Raw genomic sequence first — 24676 nt, 5'->3', positions numbered from 1 at the left:
ATATTCAGCTAAATTAAATTAATGTTTCCGGACTTTTTGTACCACTACAAGTCTTACAATCCGTTTGAAGTTCAATTCAATATAACCAAAGATTTTTCTAAGAGTATTGAATGAGTGAAATTTACCGATTTCTGTTTCTTTCTACGTTTCGTTCTACGTCAAGTTTTCGTCCGCACACAGATCCTTCCGTTTTTTGAGAGAATTTTTCCCACCGTGCTTGGCATACAAAATTTTATTTTCAGTCAGTTGTTATGACACACTGATGGACAACTGTCAATGCAGACTGACCAAAATAGAAAATGCTTTCTTCGCTAGCTAATACTGTTGGTATTAGGAGCTGTTGCATGCTATCGAGCTATTGCTCAATTAAATTCAATTTAGTGAGAAGGATTTTTCCACCGTCCACGAGACAAAGTTCGAACTTCGCGCTTCTGCACCGATACAGGATGAACGTTGCGTATTTTCGTCAACTACCCAACGAGGGACAGTGTGAAATCACGTTTCATTTGGCCAGCGACAGATACAGAATTGATAAAGTGTTTAATTTCTGTCGTAATATTACGGAAAATATCGATGCTAGCTTGGAGCGAATGAAAGCTAACATTGAGAAGGAGGTAAAGAAAAAAGTTAACAAAAAGAAGAAAAACAAATCCGCTCCACCGATGCCTCAAGCGGACACAACAGAACATGTCCAGGAGGGACTGCCGGCTGTGGAAGTAAGTTTTTTCGATTATCTGAAGAAACAAGATATCAAAGACATGACCATCTCAGACCTGTTAATCAAACTGGAAGACACGGATCAGATCATTCTGAAAATATTGGACGACGAATTCCGGATAGATTTCAATTCTCCTTCAGTTCAGATTATCACGTTGCCACAGTCCATACTGGCGGGATTCTATGTTTACCCATCGAAGCTCGAAATGGTGTTTGCTGAGAAGGAACTGTCCGAGTTTGAGTGGTTTCGTGGCGCGATGCCAAAATCGAACAATGCTAGACAAATCGAATGGCATTCAGTTGGGAAAGGATTCTCATATCTGGCAAAATCCGAAGATATCGGCTGCCACTTGAAGGTGGTTTGTACTCCCAAAAACTCCCAGAAAACAGGTGCTCAGTCAGAGATAGTTTCGACGACGAAAGTAGAAGCCGGTCCCGGTCAGTGTCCCTTCGAAGTGCGCCATCTGTTCACTCAAAACAAGCTTAGCAATGAATTTCAGTTCAGAGTTATGACCTACAATATTCTGGCAGACACGTACGCAGACAGTGATTACAGTCGAACTGAATTATTCGGCTATTGCCCCAATTATGCCCTGCACATTGACTATCGAAAGCAATTGTTCATTAAGGAGATCCTCGGTTACAATGCGGATATTGTATGCCTTCAAGAGGTGGATCGAAAGATATATGACCTAGACTTGCTGCCTATACTGCAGTTAAAAGACATCGATGGACATTATAAGGCAAAGGGGAAAACCACAGAAGGATTAGCGACTTTTTTCAACATGGATCGTTTCGAGTAAAGTTGCATTCAATAAACTTTGAAACGTTGTATAATATTAACTTATTTTTCTAGGGTGCTGGACAGACAAGGCATCACGATAGGAGAAAATTTGGAAACACTCGAAGTCTTCGAAGGTCTCTGGAGCCGTATTAAAGGCAATGACAAACTAGCGGAAAGGATCAAAGCTCGCTCCACGGCTATCCAGGTTACATTATTGCGTTCCCGTCAGAATCCGCTGAAGCACCTTCTAGTGGCCAACACACACTTCTACTTCCATCCCGACGCGGATCACATCCGGCTATTGCAGGGTGGCTTTTCGATGCTTTACGTGCGCGATTTGTACGAACGGTTCGAACGCGATCTAAAGCTGGACAGAGACCACTTTGCGATATTGTTTTGTGGTGACTTCAACAGTGTGCCAGAGTGTGGAATGTACCGTTTGATGACGGAACGGTTCGTCGGAGACGATATGGCCGATTGGCAGAGCCACGAGGAAGAGGCTGTACGCGGTGTAACACTTTCGCAGCCCTTTCTCTTCCAATCGGCATGTGGCTGTCCGAAGTTCACCAATTACACGGTTGGATTTCAAGCCTGCATTGATTTCATCTACTACCAGAGTGATGCGTTACGAGTAAACGACGTGGTTCCTCTGCCGAGTGAGGAGGAACTGTTGGCATACGAAGCAATCCCATCGCCTGTGTTTCCATCAGATCATATTGCTCTGGTGGCCAGTCTCGAGTGGAATCAAAAAGCATCGTAAGTGTGCTGAATTTTCGATTACCGTATACTTTTATGCTAGTATATATACTATAATGATGAAGTTTTAGATGAAAATAAAAAAAAAGGGTTCTGAACTGGTTTTTTCTATATGAACATTACACCTCAACCAAACGACCAAAGCGTCCCAGAAGCCAAGAAGTCGACGAAAATTTTTAAACTATCGCGATAAGAAGCTGTCCACATACCACGTGGACAAGCGTGACCATTATCTATACCCCTCCTCATGTCCACGTGGACATTTCTCCATTTTTTTTTTGGGAAAAACATCGGAAAATAATTGAATTGCGCTTAAATTTCATTCCATTTTCTATTCTATGGTATAACTTTGGTACAAATGTTAGCTGTATACATAGAAGCGGTTTGTTCTTAATGCTTTGATTTGTGCCCCAATATTTCCCTTGAAGTACATATTTGTATAGCTGTTTAGTTTCTTCCAAACTTCATTCACTTTCATTTTACGTTTTGAAACTGTATTTTTTGAAACTTTCAGCTGGCCTCTCCTATTCTGAGACTTCTGAGCTGCCAAAAGTGAACCAATAAGTTCCGCGAAGTGAGTTTACAACGAACTTATTGACGAATTTCATGTCAACTCGTCTTAGGAGTTGGCAGCACTATCTCAGATAGTAGTGAAACGTTCTGGGTGTAAAGACATGGGTCATTTAAGCAACTTTACTTGAAATATTCGAAAAACAATCAGACTACTTTTTGGAAAAAAGCCATAATTTTTTTTCCATTTTTTACAAAAATTTATAACTTAAAAACTATGATACCTACGAAATTCTTGTCAAAGGATGAAATGTAGCAAATTGTAAATTTTCACAAAAAATGACCAAAAAAATTTCGCTGACAAAAAAGTTATTTTAAAAATTTAAATTCATTTTGCAAAGTTTTCCATTCACATTGAATGCTAATTTGATACGAAGAAGTTAATATTTATTCATAATTTCTATTTGAAAAATGTTCCTTCTGCCTAAAAACCCATCATTATCTCCGACGCTTCTTTAACTCGTAAAAAGAAGTTCAATGACGTGCCGATCATTTCGTTTTCATCGTGAAGTGTATATGGGAATAAGGCCCATAGTCTCTTGATATATAAAATGAACCATAAATTTAACTCATGTATTTCAACACATCATACTCGTGCTATCAATTCTACGTTTTCAAGTTTTCTTTGCTCTCTCCACATTTCATTATTTTTTTGCATGCCAAAATAAGAAATATCAAAATTGTTTAACTTATGCGACATTCGGCTGAATAATTAATACAAAAAAAGGTACAACTAAGAAAATACATGATACGAAGAACACATGTTTCTCTCATGGGAAAATAATCTTCTGAAATTTTATAATATTTGGCAATCTTCATAACTCACTTCCCTGTTATCTAGCACTTGATCAACGAAAATGCAGAAAGAAGAGTAAGAAGCCAGTTGTCACGTCTTGTCTTAGCTTTTATCTATTTAGAAACATGTCAAACGTGAGAATTTACACACAAAAATGTTAGGAGCAAAACACTATTTTTTTTAGGAGTCTTCATACAAAAATAACATATATTCCAAAAACTATAAAAGATAGAAAGTTGATGTCTTCGACAAAAAAATAATATATTATAACAAGATCTAAAACTTTGTCGAAAACAATATATCGCTATCTTGACTTTAAACAAAATTAGGTTAAGTTGTATTTTTTTCAAACAAAACATGAAAAAGTTGTTCGAAAAACTTTTTCCCAGTAAAAGTGCCTGTTATATATTAACCTTGTTCTGAATTGCCATACCTTTCAACAGTGCTAACCTTGACATTCTAGAAGCTTCTCTTCCCGCGCACGAACGTGCGTCAGTTTTAGTTTTTCACTCTCGCTATGAACAAATAAAATAGATTCCGTTTAAACTGTTGTGGATTATTTCTACTCGGCCCGTCACAACAGTTCTGGCGACGGAGGATGGCGAATTCAGGCGATATTCCGGATAATGCTGCTGCTCTTCCACCACCAAATTTTGCGATCGATCCTTTCGACAGACGCAAGTTGAAATGGATGCGGTGGGTGGAACGCCTGGAGACTGCTTTCCACATTTACGGGATTGGAGATAATATGAGAAAACATCTTCTGCTACATTACATGGGATCCGAAACATACGACATCATTTGCGATAAAGTTGCTCCGGATGCCCCCCGAGATAAAACCTTCCAGCAGATTGTTGCAACACTGGAAGATTATTTCAGCCCCCGCCCGCTGGAAATTAGCGAGAATTTTCGGTTCAATTGTCGTCGCCAAGGCGATAAAGATGCTGCTTCTGCTGACGAAACGGTGGATGAGTATCTGGTAGCCCTGCGGAGAATAGCGGTTACGTGCAATTTCGGAGCGTACTTGGAGACGGCGTTGCGAAATCAACTAGTGTTCGGAATGAAGAGGAATGACATCCGGAACCGGCTGCTGGAGAAGCGGGAGTTAACCCTGACTGAAGCCCGTGATATTGCGATGAGCATGGAGCTTTCTCGTAAGGGAGGAGCCGTGATCGAAGGAAGCTCATCCAGACAGGATGTACATGCGATGCACCGTGCAACAGGTAAAAAAGAAAAACATACTGTAAACAAAAATGCGGGTAAAAGTGCGAGCGATGGAAGTTGCTATCGGTGCGGGGACAAATCGCATTTTGCGAATGCGTGCAAGCATAAACAAACGGTGTGTTCGTTTTGCAAGTTAACGGGGCACCTTGCGAAGGTTTGCCTGAAGAAATCGGCTACGTTGAAATATGATTCTCGTTCGACGAACAAAGGTCAATCAGTTCAGACCAATTACTTGGACCAATCCGGTGACAATAAATGTGCCGGTAGTGCGGAAGTACGTGAAGTTTGTACGGTCGAATCTACGTCGCGTTGTAAGAAACTTATAGTAGATGTGTCCGTTAACGGAAAGTTCATACGTTTTGAAATTGATACTGGTTCGCCGGTCAGTATTATCAGTTCTGAATGTCGAAACAGACTTTTTCCGAGAGTGCGGTTGCGTAAATGTGATACGAATTTGGTTAGCTATTGCAATACCAGCATCGATGTGCTGGGTATTTTTGACGCGTGTGTGGAATTCGCGGGAAAGAAAATGACTATGCCGTTATATGTTGTGAATTCCGGGAAGCACCCGTTACTAGGTCGAGAATGGCTACGACAAATGTCAGTGGACTGGAACAATTTGATACAGGGATCGAATGTGAACACGATTACTGCTGCTACTGCTAATGGTTCTCTGTGTCGTGATGCTGCATTGAAGGCGGTACTGGAAAAGTACCCTAAAGTTTTCGAAGATTCAATCGGAAAGATCTCCCACGTTCAAGCTAACCTACCTTTGAAGAAAGATGCGCGGCCAGTGTTCCTCAAGGCACGCAAGATACCGTTTAATATGCTGAAAGCGGTGGAGGATGAATTAGAGAAGCTGGTTGCAGAAGGTGTGCTCACGAAAGTTAATTCCAGTAACTGGGCAACACCAATTGTTCCTGTGAAGAAATCGCAGAACCGAGTGAGGATTTGCGGAGACTACAAGCAGACCGTAAACCCGAACCTCGTGGTGGACAAGCATCCACTGCCTACTGTGGACGAGCTATTTACTTCGCTGGCAGGAGGAATCAAGTTCAGCAAGATCGATCTCGTCCAAGCATACCTGCAACTAGAAGTGGCTCCGGAAGACCGTGAGATACTCACGTTGAGTACCCACCGTGATCTTTACCGTCCGAATCGACTCATGTACGGTGTCGCATCGGCACCAGCTATATGGCAACGACAGATGGAGGCCATACTGCAAGGAATAGAAGGAGTTAGCGTTTTTCTGGATGACATTAAGATCTCGGGTGGAACGGATGAAGTTCATTTGCGTCGGCTAGAAGAGGTACTTCGGCGACTGAACGAATGCGGAATACGGGTAAATAAGAAAAAGTGTGAGTTTTTCGTGGACAAAATTGAATACTGCGGATACGTGATAGATAAAAATGGAATTCATAAGATCCAGGAAAAAGTACAAGCCATCCATGAAATGCCAAGACCGAAGAACAAAGATGAAGTTCGGTCTTTTGTAGGATTCGTAAATTACTACGGACGATTCTTTGCGAATTTGAGTACGGTTCTGTATCCTCTCAATAACCTGCTCAAAAACGATGTTCCATTCAGATGGACTAAACAATGCGAAGATTCTTTCAGGGAAGTGAAAGAACAGATGCTATCCGACAACTGCCTTGTTCACTATACACCTGAGCTGCCACTGTTGCTTGCTACGGACGCTTCACCCTACGGTGTAGGAGCGGTGTTAAGTCATGTGTACCCCGATGGCATGGAACGTCCAATTCAGTTCGCGTCCCAGACCTTGACTCGGGTGCAGCAGAATGATATGCAGGTGGACAAGGAGGCATACGCTATAATATTTGGCGTGAAGAAGTTTTTCCAATATTTGTACGGGAGGAAATTTACTTTGCTAACCGATAATCAGGCGATCTCGAAGATCTTCGGGGAGCACAAAGGATTACCGGTCATGTCTGCATTGAGGATGCAGCATTACGCTACCTACTTGCAAAGCTTCGATTACGAAATCAGGTTTCGTAAATCTACCGAACATGCGAATGCTGATGCAATGTCAAGAATTCCGTTGAAGATTACTGATTCCGAGAACGAGATCGAAGAATCCGATGTGGTGGAATTAAGCCAAATAGATACGTTACCGTTGACTGCAGCCGAGCTGAGTCAAGCAACTTCCCAGGATCAAGTGGTGCAAAAACTAATCCAAGGAGTCAAGCACGGTCAATCAGTGGAAGCGAAGGATCGCTTCGAAGTAGAACAGAGCGAGTTCTCCCTACAAAAAGGATGCTTACTTCGGGGAATTCGTGTGTACGTTCCTGCTGCTCTCCGGAAACGTGTTCTGGAGGAATTACACTCTGCTCACTTTGGTGTTACGCGTACAAAGTCGCTCGCAAGAGGATACTGCTGGTGGCCAGGATTAGATCGAGAGATCGAGGAAATGATTGCGAATTGCGCTGACTGTCAGTCGGTGCGTGCGGAACCTACGAAGATGAACCTTCACTGCTGGGAAACTCCGAGTGAACCTTTTCGGAGGGTCCATGTGGACTTTGCGGGTCCGTTCATGGAAACCTACTTCTTCATATATGTGGATGCCTTCAGTAAGTGGCCGGAGATCAAGATATGCCGATCCATTACAGCTGAAGGTACCGTTGCTATGTGCCGGGAATTGTTCAGTACGTTCGGCATTCCCTCAGTTTTAGTGAGCGACCATGGCGTCCAGTTTACTTCAGAGGTCTTCCAGCAATTTCTTAAGATGAATGGGGTGGTACAAAAGATGGGAGCACCGTATCATCCAGCAACAAATGGACAAGCTGAGCGGTACGTTCAGACATTCAAACAGAAATTGAAGGCGTTGAAATGTTCGAAGTCGCAGCTGAATCTGGAACTATCCAACATTCTTCTTACCTACCGGAAGACGATCCATCCATCTACAGGGAAGTCACCGTCAATGCTCGTGTTTGGTCGACAGATTAGATCAAGGCTCGACCTATTGCTGCCGAAGAATGAAACTTCAAACAAAGCGGATATTGCTGTGCGCCAGTTCCAGGATGGTGACCGTGTACGTGTGCGAGATTTCCTATCCAAAGACAAATGGAAGTTTGGAAAGATCGTCGAGAAGCTTGGGAAGCTGCGATATGCTGTGCGTCTCGACGATGGACGCATCTGGGAGCGTCATATTGACCATATAGTCGGTGTGGGCGCTGATCTACAGGAGAGTTCGGTGGACATTCCTAGCGAGCAGTTCATTGAACGTTACGAGCTAACCATGCCCACTACTTCTACTGCCGTGGCTCCTGCCACCACTAGGGTATCTCCTGCGATTGTTCCTGCTGCTACAAGCCCGGTTGAGGAAGCTACTGGTGCGACATCGGTGGTAACTTGCCGCAATGCTGATGAGACTACGACATCACTACCAGAGTTGGCACCATCACTGCGACGATCCAGCCGTGCAATCAAGCCTCCCCAGAGAATGAATCTGTAATCTTCTTATCTAATGTAGCTTTCTTTCTACGAGGGGGAGAAGTGTTATATATTAACCTTGTTCTGAATTGCCATACCTTTCAACAGTGCTAACCTTGACATTCTAGAAGCTTCTCTTCCCGCGCACGAACGTGCGTCAGTTTTAGTTTTTCACTCTCGCTATGAACAAATAAAATAGATTCCGTTTAAACTGTTGTGGATTATTTCTACTCGGCCCGTCACAACAGTGCCCATCTACCGATGTATGGACATCTTATTGGAAATTGTAAGGGCTATTCATATATATATTTTTGGGAATTTAAAAATAATACGTTTTTGAGAAAAATGAGTTTTAATTTTTAACATAACTTTTTTCCAGCGAAATTTCTTTTCAAAAAATGTTTGGTATTTTTTCGCAAGAATTTAAACAATTTCCTACATTTCATCCTTTGACATGAATTTTGTAGGTATCATAGTTTTTAAGTTATAAATTTTTGTAAAAATTTATGTAAAAAAATTTGGCTTTTTCCAAAAAATAGTCTAATTGTTTTTCGGATATTTCAAGTATGCAAAGTTGCTTAAATGACCCATGTCTTTACACCCACAACGTTTCACCAACGGCCAGTCGAGTTGACATGAAATTCGTCTATTACCAACATTAATTGAGTTTACATTTATACATATTCGAATAAACAATTTAAAATGTATATATCACGAGAATTTCACCACATTTAAACGTTTTTCCTTGGTCGTTTGACGAAGATGTCAGATTGTCAAGATTCCTGACCAAAGATGGTGAATTCCCGTCGTTCGAAGATGCCGACTTTTCTTGTCCCCCTTGTTGCGAAGGGGAAAAAACAAGGGTCTTTGGATTACAATTTGCTTATTCAAATTTAAAAATACATGTTGAAATCTTTTAGAAAATAAAGCAGTGCTGCTATTTATAAACGGTCATCATCAAGGATGACCACAAATCCTCCCGCTCATCATCGTGAATGTTTTTCTGTTGAAGTTGTATGATATTTTGCAGTAGCGGGTTTTTAGTGAGGACAGGATTCGCTGCTCCCTCATCGCTTTTACGTCTTCGATCCTGGTTATGAAGTTTCTCTTTCTCCAGAGAAACAATCTCGCTTCAACGGATTATTTTCGTGTGATAAATTTGACAAAAGTTTGCTTCAGGCCCACTGAGTTCGTCCCAAGTCGGAAGTTATGGTTGCATCTTCCATTGGTCCCAAACCAAAGTTGTTTGGCTATCGGTGAGAGGTTGGAGTGTGAGCTGTGAGATTTTTTTTTGTCAAGACAGTCAGGTGCATCTCCTCATCTCCGCTGGTTTAGTCGAGAAAGCTCGCAGTTCTAGAGACTATCGCCGCGTCCACGAAGATGTCAAACGGGGGTTCCTCTACTTCAGCGCATACCGAGACTTCTGATGTTGATGGTAGCTGGCCAAAGATTTGTTGAAGTTTATCTCTGGCCAGATACTCCAGTTAGAGACCACATTTGGTTCGCAAACGGGTCATTCGGTTATTACTCCGGTGGGGTTTGGTAATGGTTTTTAAAAAGATTAAACCGGGTGGCACAGTTCTTCCTCACCTCGTCGACATAGCGCTGGAAATGCAGGTTGCAGTCGACCACCACAGTGTTTTCAACGTTCTACGGCGGGGAATGCATTCGTTGTGAATTTTGGCTCCCGAACGCATCCTCGTTACAAATTTTGACCACCATGCAACCCCCCGTTTCAGAAACGCAAGTGTATGCAATTCGCGATTACAGTGGCATGGTGTCATCGTCTGGTGGTGGCTTCCACTTATGGGCCATAATTTTGGTCCCAAACTCGTTAGTGTAATCTCTATCAGATTAGAAGACACGAAGCCGGTTTTAAGAATAATTTGCGGGCCACTGACACCAAGCAGCTGACCACGAGAATCCGGAATTGCATCCGAAAGATGGATGTCGGTGCCGTCCAGTGCTCTTGTGAGAGCATCTCCACCAAGTTGCACCGTATGGCTGAGCACGGCCCTTTGTCAACATTCACTGACTTTTTCTTGAAGAACAACCGTTATGTTTTAATAAAAAACAGGAAGTGGGTTATATCTATGGTATAACCGCAATGGTCACGTAGGACTATCGTTGATTTAGTGATCATTTGTTTGAAGTTGAATCTGAATCCATTCTGAATGAAAGAATAAATGAATATTTGGGGGACTTCGAAAACGAGAGTGTTACGTTGGAGGTACAAGGTTTTATGCATCCAATATTGGATATGAAAATATCCTACTGATGGGGAAGAATAATCTTCAGAAGCTTTCCTGCTAATTGCACTTGATTGAAAAATAACAGAACCAAATGTATTTGGTCGCAGAAAAACATAAAAAACATTAAAATAAACTCTTTCGCTTGCATGTTATTTTCAATACCAAGGGGAACTGGCAGATTATTTTTCAGCAACGATCACTTCTTTCCGGATTCTTCTCGATAACCAGCAAACGTAAAGAGTTGCGCGCGTGTATGTGCGTGTGTGTATGGCAATTGCTCCGATGCCTCAAGCGGAACCTGGTATTCTCTCGGTCGTCTTCTCTTCTCTTTCTGATGGATCGGCTTTTCTGCGCTCCTTCACAGTCCCAAACAAACTGAATGCGTTTCAGGTTAGGTCAGGCCAGGTAATGAATCACTTGATCCCTCACCATCCAGCTCGTCCAGCTCGTTCAACTCGTTCAGTAACGATGATGTCTTGTTGATGTCCTCACGAAAAATGAATGCGTTTCAGAATATCGCTTAAGTATGCTTTTTGTCCGTGACTGAATCGAAAGTAGGTGTGGTTTACGATGGCAATACGGAAGGCAAACTAGAGGCGAATGAACTCTTTGAGTTTGCAACTTTCGGCGACTGAGCAATATTGATTGAATATTATATGATTTTCGCGATGCGGAACATTTTCCATTGCGCGCGCAAACTGTATTCGATACGAAATTATCCTACTGATGGGGGAAAATAATCTTCAGAAGCTTTCCTGCTAATTAATTACACTTGATTGAAAAATCACAAAACCAAATGTATTCGATCGCAGAAGCACTTTGTGGATAGAAAACATTAAAATAAACTCTTCCGCTTGAATGTAATGTTCAATTCCAAGGGGAATTGGCAGATTGTTTTGCAATAACGATGACATCTTTCCGGATTCTTCTCGATTCTCGAAGTCCACCACCAGTGGTTAATGCTAACTTGATAACTACCTGTTAATTGCACGTGATTGAAAAATCACAAAATCAAATGTATTTAGTTGCAGTGTTATATGGTTAGAAAACATTTAAATAAAGTCTTTCGCATGAATGTGTTTTTCAATTCCCATGGGAACTGGCAGATTATTTTTCAGCAACGATAATTTTCTTCCGGAATCTTCTCGATTCTGGATGGCATTTAAACGAAAGAAGTTCCGTACGTATATATGTGTGTGGCGGCTGCTTCGATGTCTCAAACGGAACCGTTTTTCGATGCTGGTATTCTCTCGGTCGTCTTCTCTTCTTCTGATGGATCGGCTTTTCTGCGCTTCCTCACAATTCCAAACTAACTGAATGCGTTTCAGGTCAGACCAGGTAATGAATCTCTTGATCTCTCGCCGTCCAGCTCGTTCAACTCGTTCAGTAGCGATGTTGTCTTGTCGATGTCCTCACGAAAAATGAATGCGTTTCACCACCAGAATATCGCTTGAGTATGCTTTTTGTCCGTGATTGAATAGAAAGCAGGTGTGGTTTACGATGGTAATTTGAAAGGCAAACTAGAGGGGAATGAACTCTCTGAGTTTGAAACTTTCAGCGACTGAGCAATAATCGATTGAGAATTATGTTTTTCGCGATGCGAAACATTTTCCGTTGCGCGCGCATCCAATATTGGAAACGAACATATCCTACTGATGGGGAAGAATACTCTTCAGAACCTTTCCTGCCAATCACACTTGATTGAAAAATCACATAACCGAATGTATTTGGTCGCAGTGTTATATGTTATATGTAAGCACCTGTTAATTCCACTTGATTGAAAAATCCCAAAACCAAATGTATTTGGTCGCAGTATTATATGGATAGAAAACATTAAAATAAACTCTTTCGCATGAATTAGAGATGTGCCATCCGCTCATGAGCTGTTCCGAAGAATCGACTCTTTGAAGTGAGTTGACGCGGAACAGCTCGCAAAAAAATCAAACAGCTCTTCAGCTCACTTTGATGATGATGAAGGAGAGAAAAGAGCTGTAGAATTGAAGAGAGTGTGTGAGCTGTAAGATTCAAATGAACTGACCGTCTCTCGCTCTTCGTGTTAAGATATCAGTTTAGTTTCATTTGTCCCTCGTCTTTTCAACTGTTATATTCGCGTTGACGGCATTGAGCTTTGTTTACCAGTTTAGGGGGCGCCAAAAATAATAATTGGCTATCAGGCAGAATGAACACGTTTTTAAAATTCAAATTATTAATGAAAATTAACTTCTGTGTATCAAATGAGTATTCTATTTCAATGAAAAACACTTTATTTGCAGGCGGTGCAAAAATCTCATAAGATTTTTTTTTTGAAGAAAACTTTCTATTGTAATGTAAAGCCTCAGTAAAAATGTCGGAAATGTTGTACTCGCCGAGTCTGTTGTAAATAATAGTCTGGAATACGTGTTTCAAGTAATTAATAATATGGTGTGAAAAATTTCATTTGAATTTTAACATTTTCAAACTGGCTTCGTGGCTATCGAGTTTGGGACCCAAATTGAAAGTCGGCACTGACAACTGAGCTGAAGAGCTGTTCATAAAGAACAGCTCATTTAGATGAGCTGATATGATCAGAGCTGTTCATCATGATGAGCTGATTTGCACACCTCTAGCATGAATGTGTTTTTCAATTCCCAGGGGAACTGGCAGATTATTTTTCAGCAACGATAATAATTTTCCGGAATCTTCTCGATGCTGGATGGCATTTAAACGGAAGAAGTTCCGCACGTATATATATATGTGTGTTGTGGCGGCCGCTTCGATATCTCAAATGGAACCGTTTTTCGGTGCTGATAATTTCTCGGTCGTCTTCTTTTCTTCTGATGGATCGGCTTTTCTGCGCTCCCTCACAGTTCCAAACAAACTGTATGTGTTTCAAGTCAGGTTAGGCCAGGTAATGAATCTCTTGATCCCTCGCCGTCCAGCTCGTCCAGCTCGTTCCGCTCGTTCAGCTCGTTCAATAACGATGTTGCCTTGTCGATGTCGTCACGAAAAATGAATGCGTTTCACCACCAGAATATCGCTTAAGTTTTTGTGCGTGATTGAATCAAGAGAAGGTGTGGTTTACGATGGCAATTTGGAAGGCAAACTAGAGGGGAATGAATTCTCTGAGTTTGAAACTTTCGGCGACTGAGCAATAATCAATTGAAAATTATATAATTTTCGCGATGCGAAACATTTTCCGTTGCGCGCGCATACAATATTGGATACGAAAATTTTCTACTGATGGGGAAGAATAATTTCAGAAGCTTTCCTGTTAATTGCGATTGATTGAAAAATCACAAAACCAAATGTATTTGGTTGCAGTGTCATATGGATAGAAAACATTAGAATAAACTCTTTCGCATCAATGTATTTTTCAATTCCCAGGGGAACTGGCAGATTATTTTTCAGCAACGATTAGATTTTTCCCGATTTTCCTCGATACTCGAAGCTTACCAGTGGTTAATGCTAACTCGATAACCACCTGTTAATGGCTCTTAATTGAAAAATATTTGGTCGCAGTGTTACATGGACAAAAAACATTAAAATGAACTCTTTCGCATGAATGTATTTTTCAGTTCCCAGGGGAACTGGCAGATTATTGTTCAGCAACGATTGAATCTTTCCGGAATTTTCTCGATGCTGAATGGCATCCAAACGAAGAGTTCCGCGCGTGTATGTGTGTGTGTGGCAGCTGCTCCGATCTCTTCCCGGGGAACCATTTGCGGCATCACTCTCCTCCTGATGGATTCCCTTCTGGCCTAAGGTGCACAAACAGGCTCTTGGTGACACCGTTCATTCGCGCTTTTATGATAAACGAAGAGCTTCACCACAACAGCGACAACATGCTCCAATCGTTGTTCAATTAGAACCGAGTGGATTTCCGAGTGGCGCTCGCTTATATACCGATTGGTGATTTCAATAGCCTGTTTTGAAATCAATTTTAAGACTATTGAAACAGTTTTTGGATCAAAAAGTAACAAGTATATAACGCGTAGACATTTTATCTTTCGAATGAAGTGTTCATCATACCATTTCGTTCAGTTGTTTAGGAGCTATTAATGCTCAAAATCTCGGTCTCCGGCGTAACGCTTTCGTTTTCGAAACTTTGATTTTACACCCCGGTATAGAAATGAAAGACGTAGTCCTACGTCAAAATACTGAATTGATTGAAATATATTTTTTTATTTTTTAATATATCACTGAAGAAATTCTCATTTTTTTTATCGAACAGCCGTTATATTATTAGAAGTGAACAGTGTGGCTTATGAGATTTATGTGTTCAGTTGTTTTTTTTCATTTTCTTTTCAATTGTTTCTATTTTCAATACGAGTTTGAATGTGCTTTTAGATTGCTGAAGCACTTACAAAAATGTTTGAACACTGAACAACAAGATAGACGTTCACCTGCAAAAGAACAATCCTACTGAATGGTGCACTTAGTATAACATGTTTTACCCTGGGTCATGCGTCAATAAAATTTATTTTTCAAGTGCATTTTGCTTGAAAAATAAATTTCTTGCACCTTTCTTCCCCATGCTGTCTTTTTTCCATGCATGCTGCGAGATGTTTCTCCTATAAAAACAGCAAACGTTTTCGTGACTCGTGTAGAGGTGAATGAACTGAAAAGTTTAAAACCTCTATAATTAATCACATTTGTTCGTTCGTGACTCGAGCTTTGTTTATTTTCTTTTTTGACCGAACCAGAATTAAAAAAAAAATTGTAATTTGGGTAATTCGTATTTTTGTTGTTGATTTAATGAAAAAAAGTTCAAGTTTTGCCCATTTAATGTTCGAAGAGAAACAGATCGACCGAAATGCAAAAACATCTCAAACGGAATACAGAATGGCATTTTATCGAGTCGTTCGAAATATTTCGAATCGATCGAAATTCAAAATAGCGGTGATAGTGAATAAATACAATTCGAGAGTTTTTAAAGGAGTTTTCTCAGTGACCTTCTCAGGTCAGGAAAAAACCTACGTATTACACAAGAGGAATAACGAAATGTATGACCAGTTATTACTTTTGGAATTTCATCTCTTCCAATAGTTGAAAGTTAGCCTTTTCAGAATCACATCACTCACCACAGTGAATCCTAATTCTTACTCATTCCCACTAACAAATTTCCCTACCATGGTAATCGTAAGCGAACCACGCTATAGAGACGAACCTTCTGGCCGCGAATTTCATACTAACATTCCTTCCCTTCGCCTGTAAGAACGTGGCCGGCGTCGTTATTGACTATTAAAAGCTCGATTCACCGAAACTTGCACAGTGAGAATGATTTGCTATTCCGGAGCGTCATTCGGTGTGTTCTTTGTGCAATTTCGCTGGTTCAGGTCAATCATAGAGGGCAACAACGAAGTGTACGGTCTACTCATGCTCGAGCTCGCAGCAAGCAATCTATGTCATCATGGCGATGGCTATAACGACATCGAGCATGTTGTCTGATCGTGTATCCGGATCCATGATGCCCGCTGTCAGCTTTCCAGAGCATTGAGGTCATATGACAGATAATCGAATATCCCTGTCCGGGACGACTTAGGTGACGTCAATCCTGATTTTCTGCTTGATCCATACCTGTTCTTCAAAAATGCAGATGTCAACGTTTAATGATTACTCCGTTGTATCCCTGTATCACATCCCTCCTATCTGATCGATAAACTTTTACTTAGCCACGCCAATATATACACATACTCTTTACAGATACAAATGACTCGAGGCGAAGGTTGTACAGGCCAGTGATAATTCTACACGATAAGAAATTGAATAAAATTGATGGTCCCCTTCATCCCGCGCGGCGAGTGTCGAGAGGTTGCAAAGTTTAGTACTTTATTATGGAAGCCACCTTACTTTTTAGCTCCTATTTGACGCTCGAGACGATAAAAACTGAGGACACGACTTCAAATCTCACCTAGTGACGAACTATAGTCACGCCATTCGCCTACGGGAATGCGGTCACTTGAGCCATCACACGTCATTCGCCGCGCTGAAAAAGGGGGATTAAGTGGAAGCTAATACATTAAGCTAAAGTGACCAGATGATCAGAGGTCTAACGCGGGACACAAAAAACAAAACGTTATGTATATAAGTTATGTGAACATAAACCATAGTTTAGCGAGTCTAAACTGATCAGTATTATTTCTTTCTGAGTATCGGCACTCAGTTGTGATTTTTCGGTGGTTTAGATTTTGTTCACGCCCGAAAATCACTCGCTCAATCAGAGCATTTACGCCTGGCAAGCACGATACAATTTTCTTTAAATTACCGAATGGAATGCTCGAAAATTCCAATTCATCTTTCATCGATTTTAGTGTTAACGTATGCATTCAAAAAAAAGGACTAATTTCGAATGGCGATGAAAGATAATTTATAGGAACAAATTTTCTCTAAATCTAACGTTTATTAAGTCTACAGCAAAAATGATTCAAGGATGTTGATTCGCAGCAGCAGCACTGTCAAGTAACTTGATGATTTTTCCATACTGCAAGATCTACCCCACAGCGAAGGAGTTGGACATCCTGAGGCACTTTGTGTCCGCCAGATATAGCCAATCTGGTATTTACAATATCATCTCTTTGCCGCTCCTTAAGCCACAAGATCGAAGCAACCGGCCAAACGGTGGAGAAGAATCTGGCGAAATGGACATTTTTATGCAGAAGCGTCAGACGAGACCGGCCGTATCTGAGTAGCAGGCAATCACCCAGAAGGAGTAGCTTAAGGTGCTGGTGAAAAACTTCTTTCCGACAAAAGTGAAAAACTTCTTTTCGCACTCATAATGAAAGACGAGACGTACTTGATGCTAGAATTCAACGAATGACAGGGGACCGGGTACTTTACGTTCCCCAGGTAAGCGATGACGTCGAACATATCATTCACATCAAGTTCTCGAAGAAGTTTCTTCTCTGACAGACGTGAAGGAAATGTCCAAGCCGCTCTTCTTTCGAGTCATATGGTGAACGGGGAGATATATAGTACGAAGTGCTTGCCGGAGTTGGGATGGTGATGTGGTCTTCATGCCGAACCTGGAATCAGCCCATTATGCCAAAAGATCGCTGGAGGATGGATCGGCTGGAGATAAACATTGTCGCGAAGACCACCAACCTTCTCAACATTCCCCAGCTGCGCCCGATAGAAAACTTTTGGGCATAATGACCAATGGGCATAATGGCCAAAATAGAGAGACAGACGACCACCAAAGCCACGAAAAGGTAAAATAATACGCCGATATAAATCTTTTCATCGGCCATGGTTCAGATTCCGGCCAACTTCCGTAAGAACACCCAGTGTTTCATTTACGATACTTCATCAAAGAACTCTGCCTCTTCCTGTCGAGTATACACTAGTTCTTCCGGCTTATTTGAAACGTTAAGCCCTGACCGAGCTAGGGGACCAAAGATGAACTTTTCGTCTGACTCACCTTGGTTTCTGCGGATCAATAGAGGACTTTTATAAAAATCATTTTCCAATTTTGTTGCTGTCGCTTGACACTCTCTAAACAAAAAGCCAAATGTCGGTGCGATGAAACCAACTCAACGTATTAATCTTTGGATACATTAGAAGCGCTCTTGAACAGTCTGCCAAATAAAAGTTTTTTTTGAGGTTCATCCATTTAAGAAAATCAACATGATCAAATTGCTATATAGAAATATATTGATATCGTGGGACATTTTCGTTTCTTTTGCCAAATGCGGGACGGAATCTTACGTGGGACATTTTGTTGAAATGCGGGACTGTCCCGCGTAACGCGGGACGTCTGTTCAGTTTATATATACCTCCAATAAGTGTATCATATTTATTCTTACCCGTTTACACCTATTTTCACGTGAATAAATCCATCTATAGCTATAGATCTCCCTAATGTAAACCCGCCATTACAATATGTTATGAGTGCTAGCAAAAACATTTGAAGAATTTGAACACTCGACTATTTGGTCAGCTATATGAGAAAAAGGCCGAAAGCTTTCCTCGGTTACTTCTACACGCTGGAGTTTGCTGACTATCTATCTATCTATTTGTAAATTTGAGTTTCAGCTGCAGGGTGGTGATTTCAACAATATCAATAATATCGGCCCTTCTGACAAAACTTCCAAAACAAAATTGAGGCAGAATAGAATATTCACAGTTTCCGCATTTGTCAAAATTATCACAAAAGCATTGTATATTATCATATGTCACTCACTTGGAAGCATTACACAAAGATTTTACTAACATGTTTTTAGATCTTCAAAGTTTTTAAATTCCTCAATGGATAATTAACCAGTACTATATCACATCCATGGAATGAGTCAAGGTGATAATGTAAGAAAAGTTAATTATCATCAGCAAAGATGAGACAGGAGTACAACCAAGGTTGTCATTTGTTCTAGTTATAACGAAACATTGTAAAACAGTATCCTGCGATGTGAGACATTGCTGAAAAATATCTTCTCGTTTTTCCATCATCATACTTTGTCGAAAAAGGCTTCATTATGGTTACAAACCGAAGTCGAAGGAACCAGTTGTGGACAGATTGGTTTGCGATTTGCATGTTTTTATAGTTTGTGGGTAATTTATATTAATAATTATTTATTACACTTGATATTTACTAAATTTAATCTCTATTTATTTTGATTTTATTTTCAAATTGATAATTATTCAGTAAGAAAAAAACAAAAGATATGATTTTCAAAAAGAATATGGGGGTCTAAGGTATGATTTAATTCTGGAAAAGAGGTCTCCTGCTCAAAACAGTTTGAGAACCCCTGGTTTAGATAATGTGATAATGCATGGCAATTTGACAGAGACTACATTGAGCTTCGTGTTCTATTTCTGTAAAAATAGAAACGGATTCTCGGGTGGATTAAACGAAACGATTTCGTTCGAAGCGTGGAATCTGATCGGCTTTCAGACCTATCGGTTTCCGAAATATGGGTTAGTGTTTGATATCGTTCCCAAAAATATGGTTCATGGGTCATACGGTGGTCTGAAGCTTTTACCGCCTTGCGTTGCAGATGGAAAACACGATCACAAGGGTGGGTGGATATTCAATATAAAAACGAAAAACGAAACGAATAAAAACTAAACGAACAAATATCAGTAACACAGACGTTGACGGACTGGAAATCGTTGGGTAGTACCATATTCGCCTCAGCTGAGCAAAACATTCATTGTTCATATTAATGTTGAGTTCTGCTTTTCGGCGAAAAGCAGTAAATATAAATAAAAGTCCGTGAATGAGGGAAGCAATATGGCTGTGTTTCAAATTCATAATATCGATTGAATGACAACGAAGAAAAAATGAGCCAACCAATTTGCCGGTATATCAGCACCAATGAAGTTTTCTGTCATATCTTTGATTCCAAAATTCATGAACGTGACCCAACAGTTATGAATTTGGCTGTCCATTCAGAAAACCTATTTTTTACTAACGAGACCGTAATTGAAGAAAATTAATATTGATTTTCTTTAATTTCATTTTCTACTTGAAGACAAAAATATATTACTTTCTTTCATACAACAAAGCACTACGGACTGTCTCCGGTCTCCTGCCATCAACACCAGCTGCCTCTGTCTGCGCCGAAATTGGAGAACCTCCTTTCGATCTGATCATAGACTCGGCGATCGTAGCCAGGACTGCCAGTTTCTTGTCGAAAACCAACGGTAGAGGGGAGACGCACGCCAACCTCCCCCCAGTGGCAAAACAATCCTGGTTTGGTGCGAACGACTGGAGGTTCCCAACTGTTCTCGTCGAGAACGGTATTAGGGACAACTTTCGAGCCAGGGCGAGCTCGATCGGTCTGCTAGAATATTTCAAGGCCATCATAGCAGAAAAATACCATCTCCACGAGATCAGATACTCGGACGGCTCAAAAGGACCATCGGGAGTTGGATTTGGGGTAAGCGATAATAATAATAGTCTGATTTCCAGCAAGAAACTCGCGGACATCTGCCAGGTCTTCTCGGCCGAAGTGGCCGGCATCTTCGAGGCAACTACAACTTCATCTTCCAAGCCGTTGTTGGTCGTCTCCGATTCGGCAAGCGCCATTGATGCCATCGGTGCGACCAGGTCCAAACATCCATGGGTACAGACCATCAGGAAGAACATATTGCCCGACACTGTGCTCATGTGGGTCCCCGGACACAACGGCATCGCAGGGAATGAAGCGGCCGACCAGTTTGCCGGAATCGGTCACACCAGACCGTTCTTCACTCGGGATGTGCCGCTTGACGATGTGAAGTTGTGGATCACCAACTCTTTCCGCACCTTCTGGACCAAAAGGTGGTTTGCAGAGAGGGGGCAGTTCCTCAGAAAAGTCAAGGGCACGATTGTCAGTCAGGTTTGACGATGTTAAAGGAATGAGAGAACAACGAATCCTGTCCAGATTGAGGACCGGTCACTGCTCGGTCTCACACGGATTCAATAGAGGACCCTTCCATCTACTCTGCGACCTCTGCCAAATCCACAACTCCGTCAAGCACTTCTTGTGTGGTTGCCCGAAATTCGATGATCTGCGAAACCTGCATGGAATCAGCGGGAGTGTATAAGGGACATCTTGAAGGACGATCCAGCAATAGTAGCAGCGCTTGTCTGCTACCTAAAAGATGCCGAACTATTTTTTAAGATCTAGCGTCTAAACAATGGATCAGTCAAGAAGATCCTTGTTCCTTCCCCTCCACGATGAAGGGGAATAAGAACACGCCGGCATCTTCAACGGCACGGCTTCCTCTCCACTGGCCTGGAGCCATGGTCCGAGGACATCCATGCCATCTGGTCCAACAAACAAACAGCAAGTTCTTTGTTAAGTCATGTCTTGTAAAAGGATTTATACGTGTTTAATTTTTACGTCCAATTTTTATGTGATAATTTTATGTGCAATCTGTTCCCAACGAAACCTTGCGGCAATGCCGTCGATAAAGAGGCGAACCAGCCCAGGAGGCTGAAAACCTCTCAAATAAAGAATTAAAAAAAAATTACTTTCTTTCACTTAACATTTTACTTATTAACATTATTTATTTTTTACTTTACATATAACAACTTTACATCCAACACATCAGTTGCGAAAATGAAATACATTGAAAGATGGTTTGAATGACTTGATTTTTTTATTGTTGTCGGCGGTCATCGTCTAAAGCGCTCGATTCCTCTGTATGTCATAGCTCTTATCGCCACATAGTCGTTTGAACTTCATCAACGAATGGATCAAAATATATTAGCAATTGTTTATTCTATCACCAAATATTCGCTAGAATTTTTTTTTGGTAGAACGCTTGTCGGGTCAGCTAGTAAAAATATATATTTTGGAAACAAAAATATGGACAAGGTGCTTTCTTTCTATGATCGACATTGATGTTCCTCAAATAACTTTCATATAATCAAAACAACATAAAATTAAAGATCAATCCATTTCCACCAAACTAGCATCGAAATCGTCATCTCCCCATTCGGAAGTCGCTTGTGTTTGAGTCGATGGTTTGTTACTTATCAGGAGACTTCTATGCTTGTCTCTTTCCTCCGATTCGTTTTCCTTATTCTCCATCAACTGCCACAACTCGTCATCATCGCCCGCGTCCAGGACCGACATATCCTGACTACCAGCAACCATCGATGAGTTTTGGCTGCTATTGGTAAATGTGCGACGATTCGTAGGCTTCGCCTTCGGAGCTCGAGCTCCCATTGTAATCTGGCTGATCTCAAAGTACTGGTTGGGGTGGTTAATTCCTTCCTCCATTTTATTCTGATGTGAAATTTCAAAATACTTTGCGCACGCTATCTGATAGTGGCCTTTACTGGCGTAGCTAACTATTTCATCCGAATGCGCAACGCTCAACCCATATGAGTTTAATCTTGTTTTCAAAACGGATGGCTCCCAGATTTTGAAAGGACAACCATGTGTGTCCTGTGGGCCAACACTTGAGGTAATTATTTTCATGCAAGAATGTGGTGTATAATTGACCCGTGAGCCTTCCTTTCCGTAATTGTGCCTTATGTTGTACGCATATTCCTTCTCAAACTTTTCGAGTGGGATAATCCCCCGAGTAAACTCTTCCCTCCAGAAACGAAGTGAATCTTCCATGGTTACTCCAATCCCTTTCAAGAACAAACCATATTGCATTCGCCCACCGTGTTTCAAGTGATGCTTCGCTCGAAGAGTGTCGTGACAGTAGCGCATACAGAGAGGATACGATTTTTTCGACAATTGATCCAGACTTTCAACTGGGACAGCTCCTGCTTTTGCGATTGTGTAATCTTTTCCTGTGTACGATGTATGAAGTCCTTTAAGCAAGGATGAGAACCGCTCATCGTTCTCCAGCTCTGGTAGCAGCTTTAGATGTGCTTGTAGGCCATCCTCTAGCAGCTGCTGGTGTTTATACGCAATGATCGAAACGAAATCATTCGCACAGACGTACGCGAATCCTCCCTTCAAATAACACTTCCGACCACGCACAAGGTCCAGCACATCGGTGAAACGCACTTTATAAAAATCCATAGCTTCAATCTGGACAATGCTGTGATGAATCGTACTCTCGTACAGACCATCCTTAATTTCATTCTTTTCATCCGACGTTAGAGGTGTGTAACTCATGTCGTACTTTTGCACAAACTCCTTCACATCTAGCGCCGACAAACCAGCAAATTTGAGACGAAATAATTCCATTTCTCGTGTGATGAACCATCTAAAATGACCATTATGAGCACGGGAATTGCAAACACATGTCAACTGCTTTTTACCTTCTCAGTTCTTCCGAACGGCAGTACGCGAACCGTAGGATGAAATGCGAAAGATAATCCCTCCGCCTTGCGGATATGTCCTGTTCCTTACTGTGATTACCCTCGCATAGCCTAACGTACGATTTCAGTCCCTCATGTTTGAGCTCATTGAAAATTGCCTCTCGTCCTTCCTCCGATAGCAGTTTGATGTTTTTAGCCGTTACTTGCTCCAGGATCCGCAACACCTTCAGACGTTCCAGTGCCAATGATTCAAACTCGGAAATAGACAAATCCACCATTGGCGGAATCACATATAAGCACACATTATGTGGTATCAACCATTCCAATACCGAGTCGAAGCTAAATTCCGATTCCGGCTTCAGGCGGCTTCGACGCGAAAACTCCATTATTTGCGGCGCTCGAATAATGTTTATAATGAATTTCAAGGATCGAAATATTTTGGCGCGTACTCCAACTTCAGTAATACCGTGGATCGCGATTACACCGAATGTCTTACACCGGTTAAAGATTGTTGAGTGCGTTGAGCAGGGATGCCAGGTGATTTTTTCAAATGTCTTCACATGGTACGAAAAAATGTCCAAATATCTTCACCACGATATCGGAGAAAACTAAAATTCATAACATACTTTTGAACAAAGTTTGAGAGCTTATTAAATGTTTATTCTAATGGGTATTGTTATATAACGCATTCCATTAAATCTCCCTTGAGGTTTTGAAATTTATTTCAATAAATGTCAACAAAGAATATATTGCGCAACTGCGGACTTAGTTTTATGAGTTTAGAAATGATAATTGGCTTGATGAACCATTGATTAAGTGAATATAGTCCCAGTTCTTCCACAAAAACGGAACAGTTAAAACTCAATTTTTTTTCAGTTTATTTCAAACCATATCCATAAAACTTATTATTGTAACGGCATGTAACCGAAAGCCTACGATTTGTGAAGCGATCGTTTGAGAGATTTAGGATAATCTATTGTATAGTATAAGCCCAAAATAATAGAAATACAATGTCACAATCAGTCCGACAATATGTATTCAGACCGCTTCAAGTTCTCCAGAATTTAACCTTTCTTTGCATTATTTTTTCTTCATTGATGAAATAAATCAAGGTCCAGACACGATCAACTTAAAGTTAACCTGTTCTTTCATATAATTTTGTGCATTCAATGTTGTGATGGAAATTTCCTCCATGCACCAGATAAAAGTCCTACTTCTTTTGACGATATTTTCGGTCAATAGTTAGAATTTCATGGGAAAAATATCTCTCAAAAACCCACGTACGCTATCATACTGAAATGTCTTCACATATTTCATAATGTCTTCAAAATGTCTCAAACCTGGCATTTCTGGCGTTGAGTGGCATTTGTGTTATTGCTCAGCGGCACGGGAGTGGGCGAACAAAAAAGCAATTTTTTTCCTGTTTTTTTTTTCAAAAT

The 24676-nt window shown here is 41.0% G+C and overlaps 2 protein-coding genes across 2 annotated transcripts; one reads left to right on the top strand and one right to left on the bottom strand.

Annotated features, from left to right (window-relative positions):
- The first annotated feature begins 263 nt into the window (after positions 1–263).
- Positions 264–20515, top strand: LOC129762199 (2',5'-phosphodiesterase 12). The gene is made up of 3 exons (XM_055760246.1): positions 264–1516; positions 1574–2257; positions 20030–20515. Exons 1-3 carry the CDS (start codon positions 300–302, stop codon positions 20169–20171), a joined length of 2043 nt encoding a protein of 680 aa, XP_055616221.1. The 5' UTR covers positions 264–299; the 3' UTR covers positions 20172–20515.
- Positions 20516–21491: 976 nt separating this feature from the next.
- LOC129762201 (DNA primase large subunit) lies at positions 21492–23717 on the bottom strand. Its single transcript, XM_055760247.1, has 2 exons — positions 23238–23717; positions 21492–23182 (listed from the first exon to the last, which is right to left on the bottom strand). The coding sequence occupies exons 1-2, from the start codon at positions 23621–23623 to the stop codon at positions 21904–21906; spliced, it is 1665 nt and encodes a 554-aa protein (XP_055616222.1). The 5' UTR covers positions 23624–23717; the 3' UTR covers positions 21492–21903.
- Between the last annotated feature and the right edge of the window lie 959 nt (positions 23718–24676).

Source organism: Toxorhynchites rutilus, chromosome 1 (assembly GCF_029784135.1).
Source record: "Toxorhynchites rutilus septentrionalis strain SRP chromosome 1, ASM2978413v1, whole genome shotgun sequence".
NCBI lineage: Eukaryota > Metazoa > Arthropoda > Insecta > Diptera > Culicidae > Toxorhynchites > Toxorhynchites rutilus.
Note: the sequence above shows the minus strand (reverse complement) of the source record. Positions and strands in the feature narration are given on the sequence as shown.

Excerpts from the sequence above, each read along its gene's own strand:
- LOC129762201 (XM_055760247.1), bottom strand. The coding sequence starts at position 23,623 with ATGGAGTTTTCGCGTCGAAGCCGCCTGAAGCCGGAATCGGAATTTAGC. Across the intron at positions 23,183-23,237 it reads CGTTCGGAAGAACTGAGAAG|ATGGTTCATCACACGAGAAA; the intron begins GTAAAAAGCAGT and ends TGGTCATTTTAG.
- LOC129762199 (XM_055760246.1), top strand. The coding sequence starts at position 300 with ATGCTTTCTTCGCTAGCTAATACTGTTGGTATTAGGAGCTGTTGCATG. Across the intron at positions 1,517-1,573 it reads TTCAACATGGATCGTTTCGA|GGTGCTGGACAGACAAGGCA; the intron begins GTAAAGTTGCAT and ends TTATTTTTCTAG. Across the intron at positions 2,258-20,029 it reads GAGTGGAATCAAAAAGCATC|CACTACGGACTGTCTCCGGT; the intron begins GTAAGTGTGCTG and ends CATACAACAAAG.